Below are 16,751 nucleotides of genomic sequence, written 5' to 3' on the forward strand. Positions count from 1 at the left end.
AGATCCTATAAAGAATGTCTCTAGTGCAGACGCAGAATATTTCTTGTTTTTAACTTCTGTACTCATAGACAAATAGGCAGTATTACAAACATATACAGTAATATCATCACACAGCAAAGAGCCTGTAGGTCATTCCCTAAATTCCCAGAGTCAAAAAATAATCTATGGCTAATGATTTAATTTCCCCAAACCCTCCCAGTGCCTAAGTACAGGGGCTATTGAAGATTCCAAAGACATATATAGCCCTTTAGAGCACATCTTATATTTGAGAATTAATTCCCTCACCTGTGACAATTAGAGAGTAAAGGCCAGATGTTGATTGACTAAGGACTAAATTGACCAATATCATTTATATCCAAACTGGGACAATAACCATATCAGTATACCAGGCATTAATATGGGTTGTCCCAGACAAAACTAGATACAAATAGCTTGAATACTGGTAGAATGAATGAGCTTCTGGACTGACACATTTCTAAATGTGCAACTTTAGTTACCAAAACTGCAATTGAATATTAAAATAAATGTATTCAATTAAAAAATGGGCAGAATACCTGAACAGATACTTTTCCAAAGAGGAAGTACAGATGACTAATAGACATATGAAAAGATGCTCAAAGTTGCTAACCATCAGAGAAATGCAAATTAAAACCACAATGAGAAATCACCTCATACCTGTCAGAATGGCTATTATCAATAAATGAAAAAACAGCAAGTGTTGGCAAGAATGCAGAGAAAAGGGAACCCTCATACATTGTTGGTGGTAAAGCCGTTATGGAAAACAGTTTAGTGGTTTCTCAAAAAATTAAAAATGGATATACATTTGACCCAGCAATTGCACTTCTGGGTATTTATCCAAAGAAAACCAAAACAATCATTTGTAAAGACCTATGCACTCCAATATTTATGGCAGCACAATTTACAATAGCTAAGATATGGAAGCAACCTAAATGTCCATCAACAGACGATTAGATAAAGAATTTATAGTACATATGGAATATTACTCAGCCACTAAAAAATGAAATCCTACCGTTTGCAATAACATGAATGGACCTAGACGTTATTATGCTGAGTGAAATAAGACAGAGAAAGATAAATACCATATGATTTCACTTAAATGCGGAATCTAAGGAGCAAAAAAAACAAACTAATCAAAAAGAGACTCAAATATAGAGGACACTTTGGTGATGGACAGAGGGAAGGAGGTATTGGGGGACTGGGATGAAGGTTTAAAGAAGTAAAAATTAGTAGTTGATAGATAGTCACGGGGATGGGGAGCACAGCATAGGGAATGCAGTTAGCATAAATATATTAACTAGGTGGAAAACCAGAGGAGAGAAGGAGCAAGTAGGGGGATCATTTTATCAACTATGGAAATATCTAACCAATGTAGTGTATACTTGAAACTAATAAAATAAAAAAATTTTTTAAAAAAGAATAAATCTACATGACTGAAAAAAAAGCCTTATGCTACAGACAAAAGCCTACAAAAGGACAAAAGGCTACACAGTGTATGATTCCATTATATAACTTTCTAGAAAAATCAGAACTGTAGTGATGGAAAACAGATCAGAGGTTGCTTGCGGGTAAGAGGAATGGATTACTGTGGAGAGACACAAGGGAACTTTTGCTAGTGATGGAAATATTCCATATTTTGATTGTGGTGGTGGCTAGATAACTGTATACATTTATTAAAACTCATTAAACTGCATACATTAAAAGAGTAAATTTTGTGCATGTGTAATACTGCAATCATCCCAATTTTTTTTAAAAAAACTTTCTCAACTGAGTATTGTGAGGTTATAGACAAATTATTTTTTTTAATCACATCAAAAAAATATTTTTATTTTTTTTCTTTCAAATAGGCAACATTTCATACTCCTTTTAGTCAACTAGGCCAAAGTCCAGAAGGATGCTCCTCTTACATTTTTCCGAAGATGATGGGCCCAGCCAAGGTAACCTTTGAAAACCTTAAAAATAAATTTTAATAAGTCATCTCTATTCCAAAAGCAATTCCATACCCTCTTTTCTTTCTCTCGATAATACGGACAAAAGAGAAGCAAATGTTCTGCTTCCCAACTTTTAAGAATTTTAAATATACAGGAACCAGGCCAAGGGAAATGTCTGGTATGGGGGAAAATAAGAAACTCTTTCTACAGCTCCCACAACTAGAAACTGCTCTTTCAGCTGACTGCCCAGTGCTTGCTGAATTGAAGGTGGCACAAGGCTTCATTTTCCACATTGGGTGGCATTAGTCAGGTGAAGGACTAGGGCTGTGCCTGCCTCCTTTGCTCTCCTGAGCTCATTCCTCCACTTAATTTCTTCATGGATAAGCATTATCCACTGAAAGTGCAATGACATATTTACTTTCAGAATCATGTGAAGTACCATCAGATGTGAGGCTTCATGGCGGTTTAACACTCCTAGTCACAAGAGTCTTTTCATCAGCCGATTTTACCAGGGTATTAAGGCTCCTAGAGTGGCTAAGTGACTGCTCAGATCTATCACTGTGTGTATGGAAACATAATTGCCCACACTGTGTGTGCGTGACTCCAAGCGGATTATGACAAGACTAGAGAGCCAGGGGATAAGGAAAGGGTTAGCAAACATTCTTCAGGATCTGAAAGCGGGGAGTGGGAATTGATCCTGTTTTCATTGCTGTTAGGTTTTTGTTATAAATATATATATTTTTAAATCTTTTTATTCTGTCACATATCCTGCATTGTTATATCTATATAACAACTTTGAAAAGTTGGGCCGAACCAACCCTAAAGCTTAGAGCATTTGGCCATAAAGTAGTCTTTACTTTTCTGGAAAAGAAATTGCAAATATAGAGAAATATCCATTTAATGACTTCAATTTTGTTAGAAGCTGAAAGTTAGTCTTCACGTTACTTCGGTCAAATAGAACTAATTTGAGTACCTGTGCAGGTAAAAGAAAACCATCAGAGCTAGATCACAGGGTAGACTTTCCAGGGAAGGGAATTTTGAAACTTAGGGTTTTGCAAGATTGTTTGGCATTTCCTATGACCACAATTTTTTTCCCCTTTTTAAAAAGTAATTGTTGATAGTGTGTAAAACAGAAAATCATAGCTTCCATGGGTTATAAAATCAGAATCTGCTTCAGGTCATTGCCATCCCAGGTTCCTTGCTCTTGACTCTCCAACATAGACACACACAGAAGTAGCAAGCTCCACAAACGTTTTAAAAAGCCTAGGTGGTCTCAACACGCAATTTGCAAGCCATTGCCTATTGAGGTTATCAGTTTCTTCCTATGTCTGCTGAAAGCAGTTAATTCCAAAGTTAACTGAGCCTTGTTTCATTAATTTCTTAGTCTTGCTTTTACATTTCAGGCAAAAGAGATGCTTATTTTTGGAAAGAAGTTAACAGCAGGAGAAGCATGTGCTCAAGGACTTGTTACTGAAGTTTTTCCCGACAGTACTTTTCAGACAGAAGTTTGGACCAGGCTGAAAGCATATTCAAAGCTCCCCCCTAATGTTAGTATTTTTTTTTTTTTTTTTAACTTATAGGAACCATGGAAATAATTTATTTACCTTAAGAGAATCACAAAGCAATCACAAAGATAAGACTTATCTTGGTTGGCTTTAAGCCCATCTAAATTTGAGATTAAAAATAACCATAATGTTAGCAATACTGATTTTTACAAAACTTAACAAATAGACATTTCATTTCTAGGATATGAAGGTATAAGGGCAGTTCTTTCTAGGAATAACTTTTAGGAGGATGGCAGGCGATATGACAGACAGCATTTGCCAAGCACTTTCATTCTCAAGTCTAGGTAGAAACCAGATAAGATAGGTTAACTTTTAGGAGATTCTTACCATGTAACACTTTCATTTTTATATGTGTTAGATAGTGACTGATTGCTCTTATATTTTTGCTGTTCAAAATGTGATCCTTGAACCAGAAGCTTTAGTTTTTATCTGGAGCTTTTTGGAAATGTGTGATCACAAGCTCTAACACCTGCTAAGATGATTTGTGTGCCCATTAAAGTTAGAGAAGTACTGGCTTACATTACACACTTATCTTAAGGTATAATCAGATTAGATGAACAACGAAGAAACAAGAATCAAAATTATAGAATAATCCCACTCATATTAGAATACCTCTTAACCTTATTGTTGGTTTTGTTTATTCAGGCCATGAGAATTTCAAAACAGATCATTAGAAATATGGAGAAAGAAAAGTTACACGCCGTTAATGCTGAAGAAGTTAGTGTCCTCCAGGAAAGGTGGCTGTCAGACGAATGCATAAATGCAGTCATGAACTTCTTATCCAAAAGAGCAAAACTGTGATGACCACTGTTACAAAGTTAAACATTTCAAAGGAAGGGCTGTGCTATAATCTCTGATTTTCAATACTTTAACTAACTGAATAAGCTTCATTATGTCTTTTTTCAATGATAAAATATCATTTATAATTATTATATTTTACTAGAGCCCTGATGAGAAATAAATTATGTAAAACAAGCTTTAAGAATTTACAGAGTTTTTTGATAACAGAGTCTTACGTCTTTCGACATGAAACGTTGTTGCCAGGAACAATGAAACATCGTGCCAGGGATCCTGCTTTGAAAAGCACTCACAGCATTACAAGCTGAAGTCATGTTCTCAAACACCACTATAGCACTTTGCCGTCCACAAAGGTCAACTGACCTAATTGGCCCAAACACAGACAGCTTCTGGATTACTGACCGAAGATCTTCAGTGGGTTGCATGTTCTTTTTCAGCCATCTAGCAAGGGATCAAATGGAGCAGTAGTATTACTAGAAAATAAATAAGAATCCTAGTTTCATTTTTTATCATAATTTAATAAAATGGCATGAAGGGAAAATTGGGTTATTTCATTAGAAAGTAGTGTTCTGTATTACTAATTATTTCCTTATTTATTACATAGTCTTTATTCTTGTTTAACTTGATGTTTTAAAAAGGCATACTTGCAAGCTGCCTTAACCTTGCAACTCTGTTATGAGTACTGCCATATATATCAATTGAAAAAGGGTGAGGGTATAATTCCAATGGCTGAAAAGTTAACATAAAATATTTTGCTTTTCTAAATATCCCCCCTTTTTTTTAACCTTCCTTCAAGCATCGGCATCTAGATAGCCAACCTGCCAGCCTTCTAACTTTTTAGTTCTTAATTTTTTTATTGCAGTAATTCTAATCCAAAATGTTTACTCTTGTAGAATATATATGAATAGTAATAATTAATAATGTTTATTGAGCACTTGCTGTTTGTTACTACTGCTTAATGCCCATAGTCACATTTTATTCTCAAAACACAATGCCAAAAGTTAAAAATGAGATAAGGGCTGTTGCTACTACCATTGTACAAATAGAGATCCAGATGCACAGAGATATAAGTAGCTTTTCCAGAGTCAAAGTAAGTGTTCCAGAGTTCCAGTTCCACTGTGTCACCATGAGCCAACTACTTCCTATCCCTCCCACTAATTTCAGTTTAAATCTCTCAACAAAAATAAGAAAAAAAACAATTTGAGGATGCTGAAATTAAAAGCCAATGAGTGTGTTGGGGTATCAATATGGAGAAGCATCTGCATAGGGATGAGTTTATCACACTGTAGAAAATAGAGAAACAATTGCTGAGATTGCTCTGCTGAACACTTTACTTTTGCCTAAAATGCAGACTGTGTTGTGGAGTAGTACAGTGGTGGCCATGATGTGGCTGGCTAAATAAAATTTGAGGTAAAGAAAACATATTTCTAATTAAGAAAAGGATCCCCTGGGGCCTAAAGAGGGAGTGAGTGGAGAATCCCAGAGTAGAGAGAGGAAGTATCTTCCCCTAATTCTGTGTAGGAATTCACACAAGTCTCAGGTCCATGAGTGGGACAGACTCAAGTCAACGCATTAAAGGCTTTGAAAACTGAACTGGAATTTTAAGCACCACACACACAGGATCAAGAGAGAGCCTGTAGTCTGATTTAACCATGTTGATTACTCACTAAAACAAGACAACATTCTCCAGACGATTATAACAGGACTCACAAATATCAACATTCTCCAGATAATTTCAACAGGAGCCAGGGTTATACAACATATTTACAATGGCCATGATACAATCTAGTTGTTTGACATACAAAAGATCATAATAATGTATATACTCTCTGGTGAAGAAAGGCAATACTGGTCAATCCTGAGATGACTTAAATGTTAGAATTGTAATCTGAAGGCTTTAAAGCAGTTCTTATAATCATACTCCACAATAAAGAAAAATGCACAAGGAGTGATGTAAACATCAATAAGAAGACTCCTTTGTATCTCCCCTTAAACTTACAAAAGTTGGACATCTATAATCCAACAAAGGCTCAACACACAAACACATTTGAGGGATCCACACATCAATACACCTGAAGGTGGGCGTATTGCAATGTGTAGGGGAGGTAGGACATGGGGCAGGACAGGGACAATGTCCACAGATGCAGTTTGGCAGCTGCTGTCGCTCTAGCCAATGTGGTAGTATTAGAGGAGTCACGGTGTGGCCCCCACACTGCAATCCACAGACTATGGCCCAGCAGAAAGTAAGAGGGGCAGAAGCAACATTAGTACCCAAGAAGCCACTCCCTCCTTCCACCATTGCAAGGAAACCCAGTAACAACAGTGGAGAGGCACCAAATAGCACAGAGGCCACTTGTAAGTAGGCAGTGCTGTGGACTTGTGAGCCCGGCTCTCCCCTGTCCTCCACATTCCCCCACCACAGTGGTGGTGCCCCAAAGCCAAGGTGATGTAGACATAGTGGAGAAATACACCACCCTATCACCCAGTAATCGATTTTCATAACAAAAGTGACACCCCTCCCACCATGATCCCAGAGACATAAGTAACAGATAAAACAAAAATTTGCACTATAGCATCATCTACTGGAAAACAAAAGAAAGACCTGTAATTATCAAACTGTTGAATTGTTAAGATCAAAACAGTAACTGCACAAGAACCTAGTACTTCAAATGTGCCAGCAGAGGAACTATACATCAAGAAACATGGTAATGCAAAAGGAAAATGACAAGTCTCCAGAACCAAACTCAAAATCATGGAAGATTGATTTAAATGATAGAGCATTCAAGATAGCCATTATGAGGAAACTCACAGAGATACAAGAAAACTCAGGCAATTCAATGAACTCAGGAAGAAAATTAATGAACAAAAGGAATATTTCACCAAAGAAATTGAAACTATAAAAAAGAACCAAACAAATTCTGATGCTGAAGAACAATAAATGAGATGAAGAATGCATTAGAAAGCAGACCAGATGAAAGAGAGAATTAATGAGCTTGAAGATAGCAATCTAGAAATGACTAAGATGGAAGGAGAGAACTAATTTTATTTTTAATGAAAGAACTCTATGAGAACTATCTGACTCTGTTAGAAAGAACAACATAAAGACAATGGGCATCTAAGAAGAAGGTGAGAAGGGAACAGAGAGCCCATGGAAAGAAATAATTGATGAGAACTTCTCAAACCTAGGGGAAAAGCTGGTCATTCAAGTTCAAAAAGCTAACAGACCACCTAATTTTGTCACTGCAAAAAGACCTTCAAAAAACCTTACATTAAAAACAATCAAAAGTTAATGATAAAGAATTCTAAAGACAGCCAGGAAAAAAAAAAAAAAGACAGTCACCTACAAAGGAAACCCCATCAGATTATCATCAGATTTCTCAGTAGAAACCCTACAGGACTGGATAGAGTGGAATGATACATTCAAAATATTTAAAGAGTGAAACCACCAGTCATGAATTATGTATCCAGCAAAGTATCCTTTAGATAGGAAGGAGAAATAAAGACTTTTCCAGACAAAGAAAAGCTGAGGGAATTTACCACTGCAAGATCTGCATTACAAGAAATGTTGAAAGGAGCTCATCTGCCTGAACCAGAAAGACAAAAGTATACAAAATTTTGAGTAAGGAGACAGATAGAAACAGGAAAAATGCAAGTCTATTTCAGAATAGGGTAATGAACAATTATAGCATAAAGGTTAAAGGAAAAAACATTTAAAAATAACTATAGCTACTGCAATTTGGTAAAAAAAATAATATAATAATTTGTAACAACAAAACAAAAGGGGAGGAGGAAAAGGACTGAATGTGTATAGGCGAGTGAAGATATGCTATCAGAAGAAAAATAACTTTTATTTATGAGACATTTTATATAAACCTCATGGTAAAACAAAACAAAAAATCCAGAGCTGAGAAATAGAATAAGAGGAATAAATAAAAACAGTATAGAAAGTCAACAAACTAAATTATCAGACCGAAATAAAAGGGAAAGAAAAAATGGAGATACAGAGCAACCAGAAAAAAAAAGAAAATGACTGTAGTAAGTTCTCACATATCAATAATTACCCTAAATGTAAATGGACTAAAGTGATCAATAAAAAGGCAAACAGTAGCTGGATGGATTTAAAAAACAAGACTCAAGTATATGCTGTCTTCAGGAGACATATCTCAGCTCTAAAGAAAAACATAGGTTCAAAGTAAAGGGGTAGAAGATGATAGTCCAAGCAGATGGTATCCGAAGAACAGTGGGTGTAGCCATACTTATATCAGACAACATAGATGTCAAAACAACAACAAAAAAAGGTAACAGATGAAGATAAACATTTTATAATGATAAAAGGGACGATTCATCAAGAAGACATAAAAGTTAATATATATTCACCCACTCTAGGAACATCAAAATATATAAAATAATTATTAAAAGATCTAAAGAGAGAAACTAATAGAACAATAATAGTAGAGGACCTTATTACCCCACTAACAATAATGGGTAGAGCATCTAGACAAAGTCAACAAGGAAACATCCATAAATGGCATATTAGAAGACATGGATATAAAGCTATTTATAGATCTTTCTACCCCCAAATGACAGAATACACATTCTCCTCAAGTGCACATGGAACATTTTCAAGATTAGAACATGTTGGGAAGCAAAACAAGTCTCAATAAATTCTGATAGATGGAAATATCAAGCATATCCTGTAACTACAATATTATGAAACTATAAATCAATTATAAGAAGACACAGGCCTACCTCAAGAAACAAATCTCAAACAAATATTACACCTTAAGGAACCAGAAAAAGAAGAACAAATGAAGCCCAAAATCAATAGGAAAAAAAAGGAAAAAATAAAAATCAGGCAATAAATGAAATAGAGAATAAAAAGGTGATAGGAAAAATTAATGAAACAGCCTGCTCTTTCAAAAGGTAAAATTAGCAAACCTGTAGCTAGATTCACTAACGAAAAATGAGAGAAGGTTTAAATAAAATTAAAAATAAAAGAGGAGAAGTTACCATGAATACCACAGAAGTACAAAGGATTTTATAAGAATGTTACAAAAGGCTATATGCTACCGAATTGAACACCTAGAATAAATGGAAAAATTCTTAGAAGCATACAACCTTTCTAGACTGAATCAAGAAGAATTAGAAAACTTGAATAGACCTATCACTAGTATGGAAATTGAATCAGTATTCAAAAACCTCCCACAAAACAAAAGTCCAGGACTAGATGGCTTCACTGGTGAATTCTACCAAATATTCAAAGAAGATTTAATACCTGTGCTTCACAAATTCAAAAAGTTGAAGAGGAGGAAATGCTTTCTAATTCACAAGACTAATATTAACCTCATACTAAAACAGGGAAAGGAAACACACACACACAGGCCAATATCTCTGATGAAGTTACAAGCCAATATCTCTGATGAAAAACTCCAACAAATACTAGCAAATTAAATACAACAAAACAAAAGGATTATACATCACAATCAAGTGGGATTCATTATAGGGATAAAGAATGGTTCAACATTCACCAATCAACCAATAACATTAACAAAATGAAAGATAAAAATTATATGATCATGTCAATAGAAAAGGCATTTGACAAAATATACATTTATGAAAAAACTCAATAAAATGGGTATAAAAGAAAGATAACTCAACATAATAAAGGTCATATATGATAAATCTTCAGCTAACATACTCAGTGATGGGAAACTGGAAACTTTTCCTCTAAGGTAAGGTAAAAGACAAGGATGCCTGCCCATTTTTGCCATTGTTATTTAACATAATACTAAAAGAAATAGAGCAATTAGGCAAGAAAAAGAAAAGGCATGCAAAATGGAAAGGAAGAAGTAAAACTCACTATTTGAGGATAACATGATTTTATATATAGAAAACCTTAAAGACTTCAAAAAATTATTAAATATAATGAAGTATAGGAAATTTTCAGGACAAAATTAATATATAATATTAATATAAATTAATAAATTTATATATCATAAATTTATAACATAAATTAATATAAAATTATAAAATCTATTGCATTTCTCTATACTAAACAAAATATCAGAGAAATGAAGAAAATAATCCCATTTACAATCACAACTAAAAGAATAAAGGACCTAAGAATAACAAAGGAGGTGAAGGATCTGTATGCTGAAAACAACAAAAACTTGTTGAAAGAAATTGAAGACACAAAGTAATAGATATTCCGTGTTCATGGATTACAAGAATAACATTGTTAAATGTTCATAAAGCAATAAACAGATTTAATGCAAGAGGGGAAAAAAATGGTATAGATGATAGAGGCTCTGTTCATCCTTCTGGTGATCAAATCAAAGTTGTGACAGAAACAGGAGCAAGCACCAAAGAAAAATCACCTGGGATCTAGATGAACAAGCCATACAACTAGGGAGAAATCCACAAAATCACCCTGCAATGGCAGAAGGTAGGATGGGGAGAAGATGCAGGGCTGCCCGGTCTCCAGAGGCTGAGTGAAATGGAGGCTGCGGTAGCGGCAGCAGCAGAAGCCTCTTAAAGGGGCCACATCTGCAAGCAGATTTTCGCGGTGATGGACCTACTCACTCTGAGCACCACTGATGATTCAGCCGAGTGCAGGGGGGCACCAGGGACTTACAGGGAGACATTATCGGAGTGAGGGTCAAGGCAAAGACTCTGTCTGTACAGAAGTGCTGGCGGTATCCATTGTTCCCTGTTGAGCCCTCCTCGCTCCCAGTGTGCAGACACAGCTCCACCAAAGCTGTGAAGTCATCAAACTGGATACCAGAGGTCTCTCCGCCCAGAGGATTCCCCGAAACCCCACCAACCTCAACTTGCGACCCCACCCAAGCCGCATCCAGCTGTAGCCTCAGCAAGTCAGGTGCTCCTTGCTGAACAGCACCTAGACTCACACTGAAGGAAGCTGGCCTTGGTTTCTGGTGTGGCCTTTTGAGGCAACTATAAGCACAGCATCTGTGGATTGCTTGCTAAACCTTAACAAGTGACCCGGGATGGGTAGAGGCTTGGGCTAAGTTTGGCCTGCAGCTGAACCCCTCTTAGGACTGTGCTACTGGACACCTACTTCACAAATCCACAAGACCAGGAGACTTAGGACCTTTGCTTAGTACACAGAAACAGACACGGAAAGGCAGCCAAAATGGGAAGACAAAGAGGCAGAAACCATATGAAAGAACAGAACAGAGATCCAGATATAATGGAGTCAAGTAATCTAACAGATGCAGAGTTCAAAACACTAGTTATAAACATGCTCAATGAACTTTTGGGAAGTGTAGAGAACCCCAACAAAGAGAAAAAACATAAAAATGAAAATGGAAATTATAAAAGGGAACGAAGTGTTCTTCTGAAATGAAGAACACTTCTCATCTGAGATGAGACATATATTAAATGGAATAAACAAAAGAATAAACAAGTGAATAAAGAAGAGGATCAAATGCCCTATCTAGAGGACAAGAAAGCCAATCAGGACACTCGATCAGAATGACAAGACAAAAGCTGTCAAGACTATAAAATTTAAGGAGGATATGGGACACTATTAAGGCTCCAAATATTTGTCTGATTAGTGTAACTGAAGAAAATTAAGATGTTGAACAGCTATTTGGAGAAATAATGATGGAAAACTTTCCTAACCTGGTGAAGGAAATGGACATAAAACCCCAGGAAGCTCAGAGAATTCCAAAAATCAGGGATCCAAAAAGGCCCACACCAAGACACATCATAATTAAAATGCCAAAGGTTAAATACAAAGAAAGAATATTAAAAGCAGCAAGAGAAAAACAATTACTTACAAGGGAACACCCATAAGACTGGCAGCTTATGGTCAAGGGAGGGATGGAGCAACTGGGGAAATCATTTTATGCACTATATAAATGTCTAACCAATGTACTGTATATTTGAAACTAATTAAAATAAATAAATTTAAACAGATTTAATGCAATCCCAGTTAAAATCCCAATGAAATATTTCACAAAAATAAACAAAAATCCTCAAATTTGTGTGGAACCACAAAAGGGCTCAAGTAGTCAAAGCAATCCTGAAAAAAAAACAAAACAAAACTGGAGGTATCATACTCTCTGATTTTAAAATATTGTACAAAACTATAGTAATTAAATAGTATGGTGTTAGCAGAAAAACAGACACACAGATCAATATAACAGAATTGAGATCCCAGAAATAAACCTGACATATGTGGACAGTTAAATGAAATTCATAATTTGATTGTGAAGAATATGTAATAGAGAAAGGAAAATCTCTTCAATAAATAGAATTGGGAAAACTAGACAACCGCATGCAAAAGAATTAAACTAGACCACTATCTTATACCATACATAAAAATTCACTCAAAATGGATTAAAGATTTGAATGCAATATGTGAAACAATAACATACATAGAAAAAAACATAGGCATGAAGCTTCCAGACATTGATCTCAGAGGTGTTTTGTGAATTTGACTCCAAGGGAAACAAAAGCAAAAATAAATAAGTGAGACTATATCAAACTAAAAATCTTCTGAACAGCTAAAGAAACCATCAACAAAACAAAAAGCAACCAACGGAATTGGAGAAATTATTTGCAAATGATACTTTGAAAAGGAGTTAATATCCAAAATATATTAAAAACTCATACAACTGAACAACAACAACAACAAAAAAAATCTGATTAAAAATGGGCAGCAAATCTGAATAGATATTTTTCCAGAGAAGCATACAAATGGCAAATAGGCATGTGTAAAGATGTCCAACATCGCTAGTTATTAGGAAAATGTAACATCAAAACCACAGTAAGATATCATGTCATACCTGTTAGAATAGCTATTATCAAAAAGACAAGAAATAAGTCTTGGAGAATATGGTGAGAAAAGGAAACTCTCATACACTGTTGGGAATATAAATTAGTGCAGCCACTTTGGAAAACAGTGTGGAGGTTCCTTTAAAAATTAAGAATAGAACTACCATATTACCCAGCAATTCCTCTTCTGGGTATTTACCTAGAAATGTGAAAACACAAATTCATAAAGATATACGTACCCTTATGTTCATCGCAACATTATTTACAATAGCCAAGAAATGGAAACAATCTAAGTATCCACAGAAGGCTGAATGGATAAGGAAGATGTGATATATATAAAGGAATACCATTCAGCCATTAAAAAGATGAAATACTGCCATTTGTAACAATATGGATAGATTTTGAGTATATTAGACTAAGTGAAATAAGTCAGACTGAAAAAGACAAAAACAGTATGATTTTACTTGTTTATGGAACGTAAAACAAAAAATAACAATGAACAAAACAAACAAACACAAACTCATAGATACTGACAATAGAATGATAACTACCAGAGGGGAATGGCTATGTGAATTGAATAAATGGGGTAAAATATATGGTAATAAAAGGAAAGTAGACTTTTGATAGTGAGCACAGATATTGAACTATAATGTTATACACCTGAAATGTATCTGTTATTAATATTACCTCAATAAATTTAATTTAAAAACACACTTGAAATGATTAAAACTACATAAATTCTCAGCAGAGAAACACTAACTACAAAAAGAGAGCAAAATAAAAACAATTAGAACTGAAAATCTGAAATTAAAAAAAAACTCTCTGAAGGGAGTTACTAGCAGACACAATAATGAAGGTAAGAATCAAGGAACCTAGAATATAAATCAATAGAGATTAAACAATATGAAAAACAGAGAAGAAAATATTGGGAAAAGATAAATAAGCAGATTGACATCAGTAAGGTGGGACTCTAGGAAGTTTCAGGCCCTCATTTCTCCCAAATGCCAATGACATGGACAAATTTCTAGACAAAAACACTACAAAAACTGAATCACAAAAAAAATGGAAAACCTGAATAGAACTATAATTAGTAAGGAGATTGAATCAAAATCAAAAACTTCCCTCCACAAAGCCCCAGATCAGCTGGCTTCACTGGTGAATTGTACAAAACATTTAAAGAAGAATTAATAAGTTTGAATAACATGGCAGAGTGAGAGATGTCCCCAGATCTCTCCATTGAAACAACAATAAACTGAACATCTAAAACTCAACAACAATAACAACAAAAAACCCAAACTGCACACGAGCACATCAGATCATGGAATCTGCGCATAAGAGATACCACAGGTCAGAACCCTAGGTATCCGGCAGTGGACAGGGAGAAATAAAGAAGTTTGCAGCTGGAACTCCCTGTAGGAGGAGAGGGAGGGGAGCAGGTGCAACAAATTCCCTGAACAGCCCTGTCTAGGAGTGCTGTGAGCTCCACGAGGCCAGTGGCAGGGATAAGTCATCAGGGCAAAAAGCAGAGAAAAAGGATGGCAGAGAAACAACAGTTGATTTTTACCAGCTGCAGTTGCAAAACTGAGGCTGAGCCACAGCCCCCAACCCCCAACCCAGAGGGACCCTCCCCCGATACCTTCTGAGACCGATTACCGCGGAACTGAGAAGCTGAGCAAACACTACCGAAACTGTTACTAACACTGACAGGAACTGAGACTGTTGATTAAATATCAACAAGAAAATAAAAAGGAATTATTTAGGCTTCATATAAAGCAGAGATCCAAGAGGATAAGATGCCACCTACTGGAAAACAAAAGAAAAGCGACTTCTTTGCAACGGGCTAAAGCAAGACCTTTATATAATAAATATTCTTTCTGGAAAAACAGCAGAATACACTTCCACTAATGCCCAGGCAGAGATATAGTTTATTAAACACCATGAATAACCAAGGTGACAAGGCATCTCAGAAAAAAAAGAGAAAAATCTTCAGAAAATAAGCATACAGACATAGAAATATGTGACTTAAATAGCAGAGAATTCAGGATGGTATTTCTGAAAAAAACTAACACTATTGGGAGAGGAAACATAAGAATAATGGGCATTACCAAAAGCAAGGAAAAGGAGCAAGGACAAGAAGGCATTTTCAGACAAAAAGTTGACGAGAATTTCCCAAATCTAAGAAATGAGCTGGAGCTTGAAATTCAAAAATTCAACAGAACATCCAATTATCTCAACCCAAAAAGGCCTTCACCAAGACACATTGTATTAAAATTATCAAAAATCAATGACAAAGAAAGAATTCTCAGGGCAGCCAGGGATAAGAAGACAGTAACTTACAAAGGAAAACGCATTAGATTATTGTCAGACTTCTCAGTAAACCTTACAAGCCAGAAAGGAATAGAATGAAATATTTAAACTATTAAGAGAAAGGAACTACCAGCCTAGAATAATGTATCCAGCTAAGCTGTCCTTTAGATATGAAGGAGAAATAAAGACCTTTCCAGACATACAAAAAATGAGGAAATTGTCCACTATGAGGCATACACTACAGGAAATACTGAAAGGGGTCAACTCACCTAAAACAAAATTTAAAAAAAAAAATACATAGCTATAGGTGACTAGCAGGCAGATCGAAGCAGAGGAGTGCAACTCTTACTAAGAACAGGGCATTATAAACTTAAACATTAAGAAGAGAATTGCTATATCAAGATAGTAATGTTCAGTATACATTGGGACAAATTGAGACAACAATGACTGAAAAGGAAAGGATTCAAAGATCCAAATTCACAAAGGGGAATAGAGAAAAGTCACGTGCAAAAGAAAATGGACAATTGTATATATATAACTATCCTTTTCATATTCATAATGGTAACCACACACCAAAGATGTAAAACTGAAGTATATAACATAAAATAAGAAGTATCAGAGGGAAAACTCACAAAAGCCAAACAAAATAAAAAATAGAAACACAAGTACAAGGAAGCAATGGAAACACCAAGCTACCAGAAAGCAAAATATAAAATGGCTCTAAGAAGACCTCATATTTCAATAATCACCCTAAATGTAAATAGATTGAACTCACCAATAAAAAGGCATAGAGTTGCAGGATGGATCAAAAAACAAAACCCAACCATATGCTGCCTACAAGAGACACATTTCAGTTCTAAAGACAAATATAGACTCAAAGCGAAAAGGTGGAAAATGATATTTCAAGCAAACGGTATTCAGACAAAGTGAGAGTAGTGCTACTAATATCTGACAAAACAGACTTCAAAATAAAAAAGATAAAGAAAGATACTGAGAGACACTGCACAATGATAAAGGAAATCATGCACCAAGAAGACATAACATTTAATATCTATGCTCTCATTCAGGGAGCCTCAAAATATGTAAAGCAATTATTAACAGAACTAAAAGGAGAAACAGACCAAAACACTATCGTAGTAGGGGATCTAAATACCCTAATGTCAGATATGGACAGATCATCCAAACAGAAAATCAATAAGGAAATAACATCCTTAAATGACACATGAGACCACTGGACATAATTGACATTTACAGAGCCTTCCATCCCAAAACAGCTTCTTATACATTCTTCTCTACACATGGAACATTCTCAAGAATCGACCACATACTA

At 35.4% G+C, this 16,751-nt stretch overlaps 2 protein-coding genes across 2 annotated transcripts in view; one reads left to right on the top strand and one right to left on the bottom strand.

Moving 5' to 3' along the window:
• The window catches only part of ECI2 (enoyl-CoA delta isomerase 2), a 22,825-nt gene extending 18,336 nt beyond the window's left edge, over positions 1–4,489 (top strand). The window contains exons 8-10 of the mRNA XM_006909296.3: positions 1,866–1,955; positions 3,353–3,496; positions 4,160–4,489. Coding sequence (XP_006909358.1) covers positions 1,866–1,955; positions 3,353–3,496; positions 4,160–4,315 — 390 coding nt within the window. The 3' untranslated portion in view covers positions 4,316–4,489. The remainder of the gene's footprint in view (positions 1–1,865; positions 1,956–3,352; positions 3,497–4,159) is intronic.
• The window catches only part of CUNH6orf201 (chromosome unknown C6orf201 homolog), a 30,264-nt gene continuing 17,992 nt past the window's right edge, over positions 4,480–16,751 (bottom strand). The window contains exon 4 of the mRNA XM_015587269.2: positions 4,480–4,753. Within this exon, the coding sequence (XP_015442755.1) occupies positions 4,501–4,753 (253 nt within the window). The 3' untranslated portion in view covers positions 4,480–4,500. The remainder of the gene's footprint in view (positions 4,754–16,751) is intronic.

This window comes from Pteropus alecto, unplaced genomic scaffold (assembly GCF_000325575.1).
Source record: "Pteropus alecto unplaced genomic scaffold, ASM32557v1 scaffold121, whole genome shotgun sequence".
NCBI lineage: Eukaryota > Metazoa > Chordata > Mammalia > Chiroptera > Pteropodidae > Pteropus > Pteropus alecto.